We start from the raw sequence: 12,454 nt of genomic DNA, 5'->3' as shown, positions 1-12,454 counted from the left end.
CAGGTACCATTGCAGCCACGGAGGGTGGGGAGTTGGGAGGTGCGGAATGTTCAGTAAAATAAAACTGAGCCTTTCCTTCTGAATCCCTTTTTCCTATTTGAAAAAGTTACATGCATTTCTTTGCTATATATTCAAACTTCTGTTAGTCTTTGCTTTTTGAAAAATAGCACAGGTATCTGATTTTAAGTGATGTATTCTGTGATCAGGGGGTTCATACAGATCATTTTAACCTAGCGCTCTGGAAACGGCTGTTCAGGGCCTTTAAACCAGTCTTCATTTACTGCTCCTTCTGTAGGGTTTAGGATCTGTAAGTTTTCTTTTACCAGGGAAATCTGAGAGTGGATACACTCTTATGTTACAATACAGGGACATAAATTCTTATTTTTATTTGTGGTCATTGATTTCAGAGTACATCGTGGCTTTCAATGGATACTTTACAGCCAAAGCTAGAAATTCTTTTATTTCGAGTGCCCTGAAGAGCAGTGAAATAGACAATTGGAGAATCATTCCTCGAAACAACCCATCCAGTGACTACCCTAGTGATTTTGAGGTGATTCAGATAAAAGAAAAACAGAAAGCAGGGCTGCTGACACTTGAAGATCATCCCAACATCAAACGGGTGACACCCCAGCGGAAAGTCTTCCGTTCGCTCAAGTACGCAGAGTGTGAGTACTGTGATCTCGGGCTCCGCTTGTCAGTCTCTGCTTCATCTGCTTCGCTGGGGTTCAGAGAGAGAATGTGCATATTCACACAGGCTGCCGAGAAGGGGTTCAGTCAACACCCAAGTCCCTTCATCTAGTTTCATCAGTTGTGAACGTTTTCTTGTCAGGAGTTTAAAAAACTAACAACAGGCTTCATGCTATTCTGGTGGGAAAAATCTGCAAGTCTGCAGTATGGGACGATGGTGATGTCTGTCTCTCCTGCAAGTGGTTTTCACCCAGCCTCCTCGGAGAGGTCGGGGTGTTTGAGTCTCCTCTGGTTGCACTGTGCTTCTGTCAGCGTGTGTTTTTATTTTTAAGGCATCTTGTAAAACATCCTTTCTGTGGGTTTCATTTTGTTTTTCTGAGAGCCTCCTGACCATGCACAGTCCTGCCTCCCCTGGGCCTGTTTTAGTCACAGGCTGTGCAGGTGTGAGGATGGAAGGCGTTTGATTATTCTTCCAGCCTGAGGGCTTATTCTTTCCCACTTCTTTACAACTTGGGCTCATCAGGTTAGAGTTTATCCTTAAATAATAAATTGCATATTTATTACTTAACATTTTCCAAAGCATGCTTATTACCAGAGAAAAGGTTTTTTCCCATTTGTGATAAACTAGCGTAACAAATTGCCAGTTCTGTTATCATTTACTGTCATTTTTTTCCTCTGGAAGGAAAGAGAAATAAAGTTTTCCTTTTCTCCCTTTGTCAGGTAGTAGGCCTGAGAGCCTCTGAGGTTCGGAAGAGGCGCCCAGGGAGGCCGAGCTAATTTGCATACTGTGACAAGCCCGCCCTTGGAGGCGCCACCGAGTTCAGGTGTCTGACTTCCTCAGAGCTCTCTGTGTCAGGCCAGATGTTCTGTGATGCTTTTCTCTTTAAAAACAATCCAGGAAGATCAAACCAAACCAAAGCTTGTGCACTTAGCCAGATAAATGGCTTAGCGTTGTGCTTTTTTATTTTACTTTTTTAACATAAAGAGCCCCAGGACATTTTAAGAAACATGGAAATGCCTAATTTTAGCACAGCAATCCTGGAATCTCAGGGTTGAGTTCCTTTCTCTACACTCTCCACCATGGCTGTCGGACGTGTGCTTGACGCCCCCTAAGGACGTGGTGCACTGCCGACAGGCCCAGTCCATCTTGTCACCATCTGCTACCTTGTGTGCTGGACCGCTTTCCTGTAAGCTTCAACTTTTTCCATCCCCAAAATGGAGATAATGCTACCTACCTCCTAGGGTTCTCACGAAGATGATATAAAATAGTGCAAGTGTAAGAGCTTAGCAGAGTTTTTAGGATGTAAATAGACGTTAAATATGACTTGTTTCTCTGGCTGTGTTGTGGGAAGGCTCTGCTCTGTTTTGGCTGGAACCTGTCCCACCCTGGCTCCCATCCCTGGCTCTGTCCACAGGCTGGAAGACAGAGCCAACCTGTTTGCCTCAAGACAGTGTTTAAAGGTATTGTCAAGATATCCACGGTGTCCCCCTTGACGGATTCTTCTCTCCAGATCCTTCAGCTGTCCCTCCCACGACACGGGTTCAAGCCCTCTCACCATTTTAACTGCTTTCCTTCCAGTACTCTCTAGTTTTTCTGAATTGCTCTTACAGAGCTGCGTTCATTACTCTGGTGTAGTCTGGTCTGCTTCAGGCCGACGGAGCAGACCCCTCGCGTGTTGTCAATACCACTCTGCCGTCAGCACCCCAGTATTGTCCCCCGCTGTTGACTTAAAGAACAGAGTCAACATGGCGAGTTCAGCGCAGAATAATTTCAGTTGGTCTGTGCAAATAATTACTTAATGGCATTGACATGACTGTTTTTCCAGGTCCCTATGCTTTATCATGGGGAAGCCTGGTAAGACAGGAATAAACGATAGTCATTTGCTTCAGAGACAGAATTTCAGTAGTAGGAGCATAGGTGTGTTCTTCTCAAAACCGATCGGAGATTCAGTTTTTCTTCATGATAGCATGGTCCTGGAAGGTAAGGACTACTCATGTTTCTTTTGCTTTTTCCTTCCATTTTTAACAAAGTAAGGTACTTACAGATAATGGAATTCATGGTTGTCAGTGCGGCTTGGCAGGTGTGGATGCGAGCGCAGCCTGTGGTCGCCTTGCAAGATCAAGAGAAGACACGGTTCATCGCCTTCAGACCCCCCCCCCACCCCGCCCCAGCTCCTTTCTAGGTCTTCTGCTTTTGGAAAGCATGTTGAGAGTACTGAGCAGTGTACAGTTGGAAGAAGGTCCTGCTGCTGTTGGACCAGAGACAGGTGTGGTGGGTTGACATGCCTTTTTCTGTCCCAGCACCCAGGGCCGTGACACTTCGCCATCACTCAGTGGCCCTGTGCTTCGTTGTTGTTCTGTTGTTGTTGTCGTTGTGTTTAACCCTTTTGGTTCAGTGAGAACAAGTTACTGGTGAAAAATCAGACGTTTCTCCTTTCTTCAGCTTTAGGCACGATTGACTTTCTCTCTTTAAAAGTGGTTATTTTGCCAGTCCTTCTCTGCTTTCCGTCAGTTAGGAAATGCCAAGTAGAGGACTCTTTGGGAATAACGATGATAGCTAGGTGATGTCCTGTGAGTGTAACTGCCTGGAGAAAGGCCTCTGACAGGGGCGAGAACCCCCCCCTACCGTCACCCAAGGTTTCAGGGGTAGTTGGCGCTCTTTCCAGAATGGGTGCTCTCCCTTATGGGTCGGGTTGTCCCCGCGCTGCTCCGCTTCTCATCTGTCTCTCCTTGGCTCTAGCGGACCCCGTAGCGCCCTGTAACGACACCCGGTGGAGCCAGAAGTGGCAGTCATCCCGTCCCCTGCGAAGAGCCAGCCTCTCCCTGGGCTCCGGCTTCTGGCACGCTACCGGGAGACATTCGAGTAGACGGCTGCTGAGAGCCATCCCACGCCAGGTCGCCCAGACCCTGCAGGCGGACGTGCTCTGGCAGATGGGTTACACAGGTGCGTGCTGTTCACCCGGGAGCCACTTGGGGCCTGCTGGCCGGGGCGCCCCCCCCCATCTCCGGTGCCTAGTGCTTCTGCCACGGGCCTCAGGCACCTGTGCTTCCGTTGCGTGTGGAGCTGGACACATCTGGCCGCTTCCCCCCGCTGCCTTTGACTTCCACTGTGCTGGGCATCTGTTTCTGTGCCTTTTTAGATTGTTTCATCCTCTGCACCTTTTCTATCTTTCTGTATCATTTCTGAGGTTAGGGGTTAGATGGAGCATTTCTCTCCTCTTGACACGTAGGTGAACACACAGGGAATGAGATCAAGTGCAGAGATGGTTACTTAGAAGAGATAACGTGGAAATGAGTTTTTCCCTTGAGTGTGGAGCTCTGTGCAGAATGGCCGAGTTACAGAGTGTGCACCTGTCGATCATTAGTTTCAGAGCAGGGGATGGTATTCATGACCATATCCTAGGAAATAAAACAACCAATAAGGTACTTTTCCTGATTGATGCGTCATGGCAGAACATCACTGTCATAACTACTGTGAAGGTTTGTACCCCACCCCAAACGGAAGCCAGTTTCTGTAGCCCCCCTCCCATCCCTGTCCATCTCAGCTGGTCTCGGGGTCCTCACCCGCATCCCCTAGCCTGGGAGACCCTTACCTCTCCCTTGATTTCCCTAGCCCACGCCCTGCAGAAGATCTGAGACACTTGAACTCTTCATACCTGGTGGACTGATGTTTCATTAAAATGATTATCACCTCGTGGTTTTATCTTTTCAGGGCGAGAACTCTTCACAAAGCGAATTCTCTAAACAGAAAAGCATTTTCTGTCCCTCCCAAACCAAGTGGTTTTTGAGATTGTATGCATTATTTAAATGTAAGCAGTATGTTCTGATAGTTACGTCGGTGTAACTGATTATTTAACGTAGTATTGACATGTAAACACAGCTCTCACACCAGAAAGACCCCACTTTTGTGACATCTGTTAGCTGTTAAATAATACAAGTGTCTTGGATTTTTCTACGTGTTTTCTAGAATTTCTTGATCTGGCAGTGTCAGTCTTGACATCAGTGCACATAGCTTTTGGCCCGTATCTGAAATAGGCTCCTTGTTGTAGCAAGGTATACTGGTTTTCCTTACTGTACCCTTACCCCCGCGTGCTGCCGGCAGCCCCTGTGTGCAGAGGTTATTAATGAGCAGCGTCGGAGGGTAGGCATGGGAATGGTCTCCCCTCTCCTGGGGATGTTCTTTATTGGTGCCCTTCGTTCCACAGTGCCTCTCTACAGAGATGAGGGGAGGGAGACCTGGGGGAAGTCACCAGGAGGGGGTAGATCACTCCCATGTGGAGGACTGAGCGCTGGTGACAGGTGAGGGTTGTCCCAAGAGATTTCCCCTATAGCCTCAGGTCTTACTAAGCACATGATGGCATCCCTCCCAGTGTCCCAGTCTTTTCCTCTTCTTGGCTCAGCCAGGGCCCCTGGGGTTCCTGACCTAACGCGTGCACGTTGGGCAGGCTCTGGGCCTCCGTGACAGGTCCCAAGGAGGAATGTGTTTTATAGACAACATCCAAAAAGATGATTTCTCCAAACATGATTGTGTTTGCTTGTTTTTCTTGGAATAAGGTGCTAACGTAAGGGTTGCTGTTTTTGACACTGGGTTGAGCGAGAAGCATCCCCACTTCAAAAATGTGAAGGAGAGAACCAACTGGACCAATGAGCGGACGCTGGACGACGGTGGGTGGCGATGTTGTGGTGTGACCCGGTCTCTGAACCTTGCTCCTGTCCCCAGTTTTATGGGTTCAGAGTGCAGTTTTCTGGATGCTCATGATGACATAGTCATGTAGGGCTGTTACTGAGACGAATCCACATTGTTCATGTGCCTTTGGGCAGAAGCTTGTCTGTCTCAGGATGTCAGGAAGTAGCATTTGAGGAGAGCGGGCTGCCTGGTGGAGGAGCACTGACCTCCCAGTTTGAGAGGGGGGTAGGGGTGCAAGGCCCAGAATCGGTGCAGCCAGGGCGAGGGCTCTGGGTGGGAGACCGTGCAGGGGCGGTGCAGCTTCTTCATCCGGGGCTCAGAGAACGAGGCTGTTTGAATTGGTGGTTTGAAGTGTTGGATCTAGGCACACATTATCAGCTCTGTTCTGTGACTTATCTCCTTGTGGTCCGCAGGGCTGGGCCATGGCACCTTTGTGGCAGGTGTGATAGCCAGCATGCGGGAATGCCAAGGGTTTGCTCCAGATGCAGAACTTCATATTTTCAGGGTCTTTACCAATAACCAGGTAGGTGTTTTGAGGACCCCTGAAGTTTAAGGAGTTGACGTTGAAACATAAAAAAGTAAAACTTTGGAGAACACATTCATTGAAAAGCAGCACGCCTCCTCGATGCTGAGCTGCTTCTGGTGTCCCACACGTGCCACGCTGTCCCTCCATAGCCCCTCTGTGTGGCTTCGCCCCTTTGCCACCCCTCCTTCATCAGCCTCACTTGGACCCTGAAGACCCCACCCCAGGGCACTGCGCAGCATCTCATTCCTTCCTGTCCTCCTGGCCTGCCCCCACGTCACGGGCACATTTCTGGTGCTTTCACACGCAAGAAGAATCTCGAGTTGGTGTGTTTGTCGCCCCTCCTGGGCTGTGACAGGCTTGAGGGCTGCCTCTGTACCACGTGGTGTCATGCTGGGCAGTGTGGGATCCCGGCCCTGTTCCCTAGCTTTTTGTAACTACTCATAGAAAAGGGGAGGGTCCTGTTTATTTTTTAAATTTAATTTTTTACAGATAATTCACGGTTCAGAAATATCTAAAGGCAACACAGGGATAATTCCCCCAACGCTGTTCCCATCCAGCAGGGGCTCACCTTACTTCCTCATGTCTCCCATGTGATAGTTTCTTAAATTTCTTGTACCCCCTCCTCCTATATTTGCCTATACAATCAAACATAAACTTGTCTTATTTGTAAAAGCCTTTAAAAACATAATTCTTAAATTTTGCACTGATCCTGTTTCTACTGTAAGTTTAATTGTATATTTTATAAAAACATCTGAGTGGTGTTACACAAGGCGATTCAGCTGTCAGGAAACGGGGGGGAATTGAACATCAGAGAAATAATTCTATGAGATAACTTTTATTGATGCCGTTTACCCATGAGTCTGTTTAGGCCGAAGAATATTAGACAAATACAGTAAACTGGGCAGAAACGTTCAACTGAAAGGGAAGTGTCTTGTGATAAATCCCTTCAAGGAGGGGCAGTGAGAGGTGTGGGGGTTCACCCCACCCCGGAATATACTTGAGGGTGAGGCGCTGTGCGTCCTGCCTGGAGAGAGCCCCCACAGCACGGCTGTCCCTCGAGTCCAGCTGCAGGGACCTAGAATTTCCGGGTGTCTACTTTACATTTCGGAGCATTATTTCTTCCGGGTTTTCGTTTCTGAAATTTGAGTTAATATGTCATGCTGCTTAAGAGGCTATACTTTACCCTTAGAGACAGAAACTCTGTTGTAGTCCTTCGAGACTTTCACTAAAACCCCTAAAGTCGTGTTTGGCAATTAACTAGGTATCCTACACCTCCTGGTTCCTGGACGCCTTCAATTACGCCATCTTGAAGAAGATGGATGTGCTGAACCTCAGCATTGGCGGCCCCGACTTCATGGACCATCCCTTCGTTGACAAGGTTGGTCGTGTCCCCGCACGAAGGACAGTGGCGCGCCTGATGAGAGCTTCTGCTCTCAGCGCTTCATCGCTGGTGCGTTGGTGGCCTGTCGTGCACGGGGTACCTGCCCTGTCAGGACGATGGGTGAGGGCGTGAGCTTTGGCGACTTGGTTAGGAGCAGCACGTCCTGCTGTGCTGGTTCCTTCTCCAAAAGGCGCGTTTCAGAACCTGCCCGGAGAGCAGGCTCTGCTCTGTGCACCACAAGGCCCCAAATCCTGGGTTTGGTCAGCGCCGATGATGTTTGCTGGTTGGCAAACGTCCGTGCCCGTGAGGGTCTAGTGTTACCTTTTCAAGGTCACCCTTCTTTCTTTAGGAGTCTTTTTAGAAGGTGTAGTTGTTTTTGGACAGTTGTATGTGATTGAGAGTGGCACACTTCATAAATAAATGTTTGCTAATCCTGTAGGTGTGGGAATTAACGGCTAACAACGTAATCATGGTTTCTGCTATTGGCAACGATGGGCCTCTTTATGGGTGAGTATTCCCCCTAGGGATGACTTAGAGGGGTTTTTTCCCCCTGAAATAACTGCAGATCTGTTGTCCGTCTGTCCCTGTGTCTATCTCAAGCTGTGTATCACGGGAACGTTCCACACACAACCAGCCAGACTGTGAAATGAGCCAGTGCCCACCACCCCCGCCTCACTGGTCAGCTCAGGCCAGCCTTTTTCTGCTTAATAATTTTTTATTTATTATTTTTTTGTTTGCTGTAAACAGTAGTTTGGAGGCCTACAGTTTTTATTCACCCCCCCCCCACCTTTTTTTTCTGAAATCATGAAAGTAAACCTGCTAGAAATAAATGGATTGCACAGTATTTATTGAGACCCACTCTGCGAGGCCCGGGCATGAGACGGTAAACGGGATGAGGTGCCTGTCGTCTTAGGAAGCACGAGGTGCAGACGCGGCAGGGCTGGTGGAGGGGGAAAGTGTGGGCCGTGTAACAGACCCAGCCGCCGTCTGCAGGGTTGATGAGTGGGGTCAGATGGAGGGAAGCAGAGAGAACGCAGTCACAGAAATGCTCCTTTGCGCTGGGTCGTCATGGTGAACTAAAGCAGCATGAGATGTGAAACATAGTCACTGCGGTGTAGGCCTCGAACTCCTGTCTGGTTAGAGATCCCGATCTTCTTTCACCTACGGCTCTGATTCTTACCCCATAGGTGATGCGTGTAAGTCATCTCTTGTGCTGAAATGCTTTTGCAGCAGGATATGTGTCATCCTCCGTTGTTGGGTCCCCAGGACCTGCGTGGTTCGGTGCTGTGACAGGGTATGAGGTAACCACAGAGGGGAAAGAAGACGCAGACCATCCTCTCTACTGTGCAGCTCAGTGGGGAGAGACACGCGTGTGCCTGGGCCTTCAGAGTTGCTCACTGCATCATGCAGTGACACCCCCAGGCGTGCACGACGGGGTCTCGACTGACGGACTGACACAAGGGGCCCAGGGCCCAGGGTTAGGCTGAGCTCTAGGAGATTACTCTTTGTATAGGTCAGGAGCTGTGCATCCTGGCAGCTGTGGTTCCAGCCTGATCGTTGTAAGCGATCCTGTCTCCTTGTAAGGGGCCCACGGTTCTGGGTTGGCTATGTCGCCGGTCGTGTGTGCTGCGACGTGTGGGAGACCCCAGGTACTAAGCTGTCTGGTTGCCCCTTTCATGTGCTTCTCCCCTTGGCCACTTCTCCTTCTGGTCCCCCCTCAGTCCGGGGTCCCCAGACTGTCCATCAGCTTTCCAGCCCGTCTCCCTGCCTGGATGGTGTAAGGTCACCGCTGTGGGAAGAGCACAGGCCCTGGGGCCCTCTCATCCCCAGGCCTCAGCCGCACTGTCTGTCACAGTGGGCATGAGGCCACCCTGGGTGGCACTTGCAAGGGAGACCTCTGACGGCAGAGGGAAGGCTCTGCCAATACTGAGCCCTTGGAAGTGGTAGCTCTTCCCTTTCCTTGTTTTCTGTTCTGCTCCTTAGACAGATTCTAGCAGTTTTCTTATTCCAAGAATCTGCAGTAGGTCGTCATTGCCTAATTAGATGCACATTTTTGTTTTTGGTTTTTAAGGTTCTCGCTACTCTATCCTGGAGCCAGCCAACTCTTTCTGCAAAGGGTCAGATAGTAAATATTTTAGAGTTTGCAAGCTGTGTGGTGTTTGTTGTCAGCACTCGCCTGCCCTTGCAACGGGAAAGCAGCCTTGGGCGTGTGTAAATGAATGGGCGTGGCTGTGTGGGGAAAGGGGACGTACGTGGACAGGTGGTGGGCCCCCTGGGGGAACTGTAGCCTGCAGGTGCTGGCTCCGCTCAGTCCCCCACTGCGCCTTCCTCAGACCCAGTCCCCCCACCTCCCTGCGGTAACCCTCTTTGTCCCGCCCCCATCACCTGCTCTTGCTGCTGACCCTCCGCTTGCCCTTCTTTCTGTTCACACCCCTCTCACCAGCTCTCCCACGCGGCACTCTGACCGCTCTCCCCACGCTGGTCACTCTTCTGAAATCCTGTGACTTCTGTGGGCAGTCGCACTCTTATAATCAAAGAGTTGTCCATTTTCTGTGTGTTAGAGGAGCACCCTCGTGAGGGCCCTGTGTCGGGCTTAGCATCTGCTTGTGAAGCCGCATGGGGCTCGTGCTGGGAATGCCCCCCCACCGTGATGCCTTATTGCTTGGGCTTCGGGGGGTGCAAGGCAGATGACAGGACCGTGCTCAAAGAGCTGTAGTCTGTCACAGGCGTTGTGCTCCCACCCCTCTGAAGTAACGCTCACATCCACACGATGCCCCGCCTGCGAGCCCCTCTCAGGGTCCGGCACCCTTGGCACACTTGGACTTCGTTTTTAGCACAAGCCAATAAAAAAATCAGGGGCGCCTGGGTGGCTCAGTCAGTTGAGCGTCTGCCTTCAGCTCAGGTCATGATCCCAGGGTCCTGGGATCAAGCCTGCTCCTCCCTCTCCCGCTCCCTTTGCTTGTGTTCTCTCTCTCTCTGTCAAATAAATAAAATCTTTAAAAAAAAAAAAAATCAGTGTTGGTGCCTCTGAACAACCACCTGGTAGCATGTTGGTGGCCAGTGAGCTAAGAAGGCAGTGCCGGGATTGACTCGTGGTGGTTTAAAATAGCTGGTTAAAAGCACGTGCCCTAGAGTCTTGCTGTAATATCCCTTAAGCCCCTGGGAAATCACTTGTGGTTGAATTGTCAGAGTTCTGGTTTTGGTGATAGAGCTGTAATAGGTGAAGTTCAGAAATGCAATTTCATGCATTGAAATTGTTTGATACTTTCCAACAGTTTGAATTCACCTTGACTTAATGTCTTGTCTTTAGAGTTAAAACCTCTGTGATTTGTTTCACTATGATTTCTCTGCAGATCTGGTGCACTTGTGGTATTGAGGAGAATTGCATGGTTTTTCTTTGTGTCTGTCTGCCCCGTGAGGAGGTCATGATGAGGGTGGAGGGGGCGTTCCTCGGTTCCCTGTGAGGCAGGGGCGCACCCTGCACGTGATCAGTTGAGAACTTTGACTTCCTGACGGTGGCAGGTGCCAGCGTGTGGCTATTGCCGCTTCCCGGAGAAGTGTGGGATCTAGTGGGGGCAGGATGCACACCCTGGGCGCTGTGTGAGAGGGACGCGAGAGCCCGTGAGTGGGCGACTGTTGTGAGCGCGCGGAGTCTTGTGCCGTTCAGAGAGAGGACTCCTCCTGGCCCGGGAGCACGAGGGAGAAGTGTGTCTTGGGAAATAATGAGGAGGTGCTCCACATACAAGATAATGGCCTCAGCCCAGCGTGTAAGTAGCAGAGAGCGTGGCCTTTGACAGCCACGAGGAGTCACACAAGAACCTCACGCCATCTTCGATTTTTCTGGAAGTATAGGCCCTTATCTGAATTACTCTTTTTTTTTTTAAGATTTTATGAGAGAGAGAGAGAGAGAGGGAGCAGGGTGAGGAGCCGAGGGGAGGAACAAGCCGACTCTGTGCTCATCACGGAGTCTGACATGTGGCTCGATCTCAGGACCCTGCAATCATGACCCGAGCCGCAATCAAGAGTCAGACGTTTAATCAGTGGAGCCACCCAGGTGCCCCCCACATTACTCGTTTAAAATACTTCTCTTCCTTTGTGTTTTTGTGCCTCAATCTAGCACCCTGAATAACCCTGCTGACCAAATGGACGTGATCGGAGTGGGCGGCATTGACTTTGAGGACAACATCGCCCGCTTCTCCTCAAGGGGAATGACTACCTGGGTAGGCTTCTCTTCACTAGCGGGATGCGCCGCACAGAACCGTGTGTGTATGAGTCTTGGGTGTGTTTATAGGTGTGCATATGGAAAAGCAGCTGGGGGAGGTGGCCGGGTGGGTGCTTGCCTGGCCACTTGGAGGAACGATCTGGCACCTTGGATGTCTGCCATTTCGTGGTGGTTCTCAGTGGTGCTTCCCGCTTCCCACTTCTTAACTGATTTCTGAGTAACTCACTTTTTAGGTTGGTTGGATTCATGCCCACGTTTCCAAATGGTAGGAAGGTGAGCAGTCCTTCCTCAGTGCTGGTGAGAGGATTTTTCTTGCCTTAGGAAGCTGGAGAAGCCAGTGAGAACAGTTTACTCTCATCTCTGCTGCCCTGGAAATAATTCTATTTAGCTGGACAAGATTGAAATAACTCCAGCAGGTTAATCAGCTCAGCTCCTTGGGGTTTAATGGTGCCGCTGAGTTGTCCTCCGCTGCCCCCAGGACAGAGTTGGATGTGCAGGTAGCTGCTCCTGTGGGCAGGCTCGGGTACTCCAGCCTTTCCTGATGCTCTGACTCACGAGTCATGTCCTTGGCCTTCACCAAGGCCTTGCTTCGTAGCGGCGTTTTGAGAAACGTTCCCGCCTGGTCTGGGAGTCATCTTTACACAGGGCCCCGTGCAAATCTGGATCCAACATCTAGTCAGGTCTGAGAGCCAGGAAGGATTTGTTCACTTCAGATTGGTGTACTTCTTTCCTACAGAACTTAAGACCTTGTTGTAATTCTCATTTTGCCTCAACTTTCAGGACATTTAAGCGAGTAACTCGGTTAAGATCTTGTTACTCGTGCAGTTACACTTACTATTCTGAGTGTTTTCTTTCCCCTCTGCTAAGAGACTGAAATACCCAGTCGTGTCATCTTTTCCTTGTAAAGAAACTTTACTTTTTTTTTTTTTTTTTTTAAGATTTTAATTATTT

General features: G+C 49.9%; 1 protein-coding gene across 3 annotated transcripts in view; it reads left to right on the top strand.

The window, feature by feature from the left end:
- The window catches only part of MBTPS1 (membrane bound transcription factor peptidase, site 1), a 52,459-nt gene that overhangs the window by 12,990 nt on the left and 27,015 nt on the right, over window positions 1-12,454 (top strand). For 2 of the 3 annotated variants that reach the window (XM_025860285.2, XM_025860286.2), the window contains 7 exons: window positions 408-665; window positions 3,428-3,631; window positions 5,242-5,352; window positions 5,788-5,897; window positions 7,162-7,278; window positions 7,721-7,788; window positions 11,399-11,501. In XM_025860285.2, the coding sequence (XP_025716070.1) occupies window positions 408-665; window positions 3,428-3,631; window positions 5,242-5,352; window positions 5,788-5,897; window positions 7,162-7,278; window positions 7,721-7,788; window positions 11,399-11,501 (971 nt within the window). Of the gene's footprint in view, window positions 1-407; window positions 666-3,427; window positions 3,632-5,241; window positions 5,353-5,787; window positions 5,898-7,161; window positions 7,279-7,720; window positions 7,789-11,398; window positions 11,502-12,454 lie in introns of those variants that run through there. The other variant, XM_073882339.1, reaches the window with a different exon arrangement.

Source organism: Callorhinus ursinus, unplaced genomic scaffold (assembly GCF_003265705.2).
Source record: "Callorhinus ursinus isolate GAN/ISIS: 27379988/994484 unplaced genomic scaffold, GSC_fseal_2.0 scaffold46, whole genome shotgun sequence".
In the NCBI taxonomy this organism is placed as follows: domain Eukaryota; kingdom Metazoa; phylum Chordata; class Mammalia; order Carnivora; family Otariidae; genus Callorhinus; species Callorhinus ursinus.
Note: the sequence above shows the minus strand (reverse complement) of the source record. Positions and strands in the feature narration are given on the sequence as shown.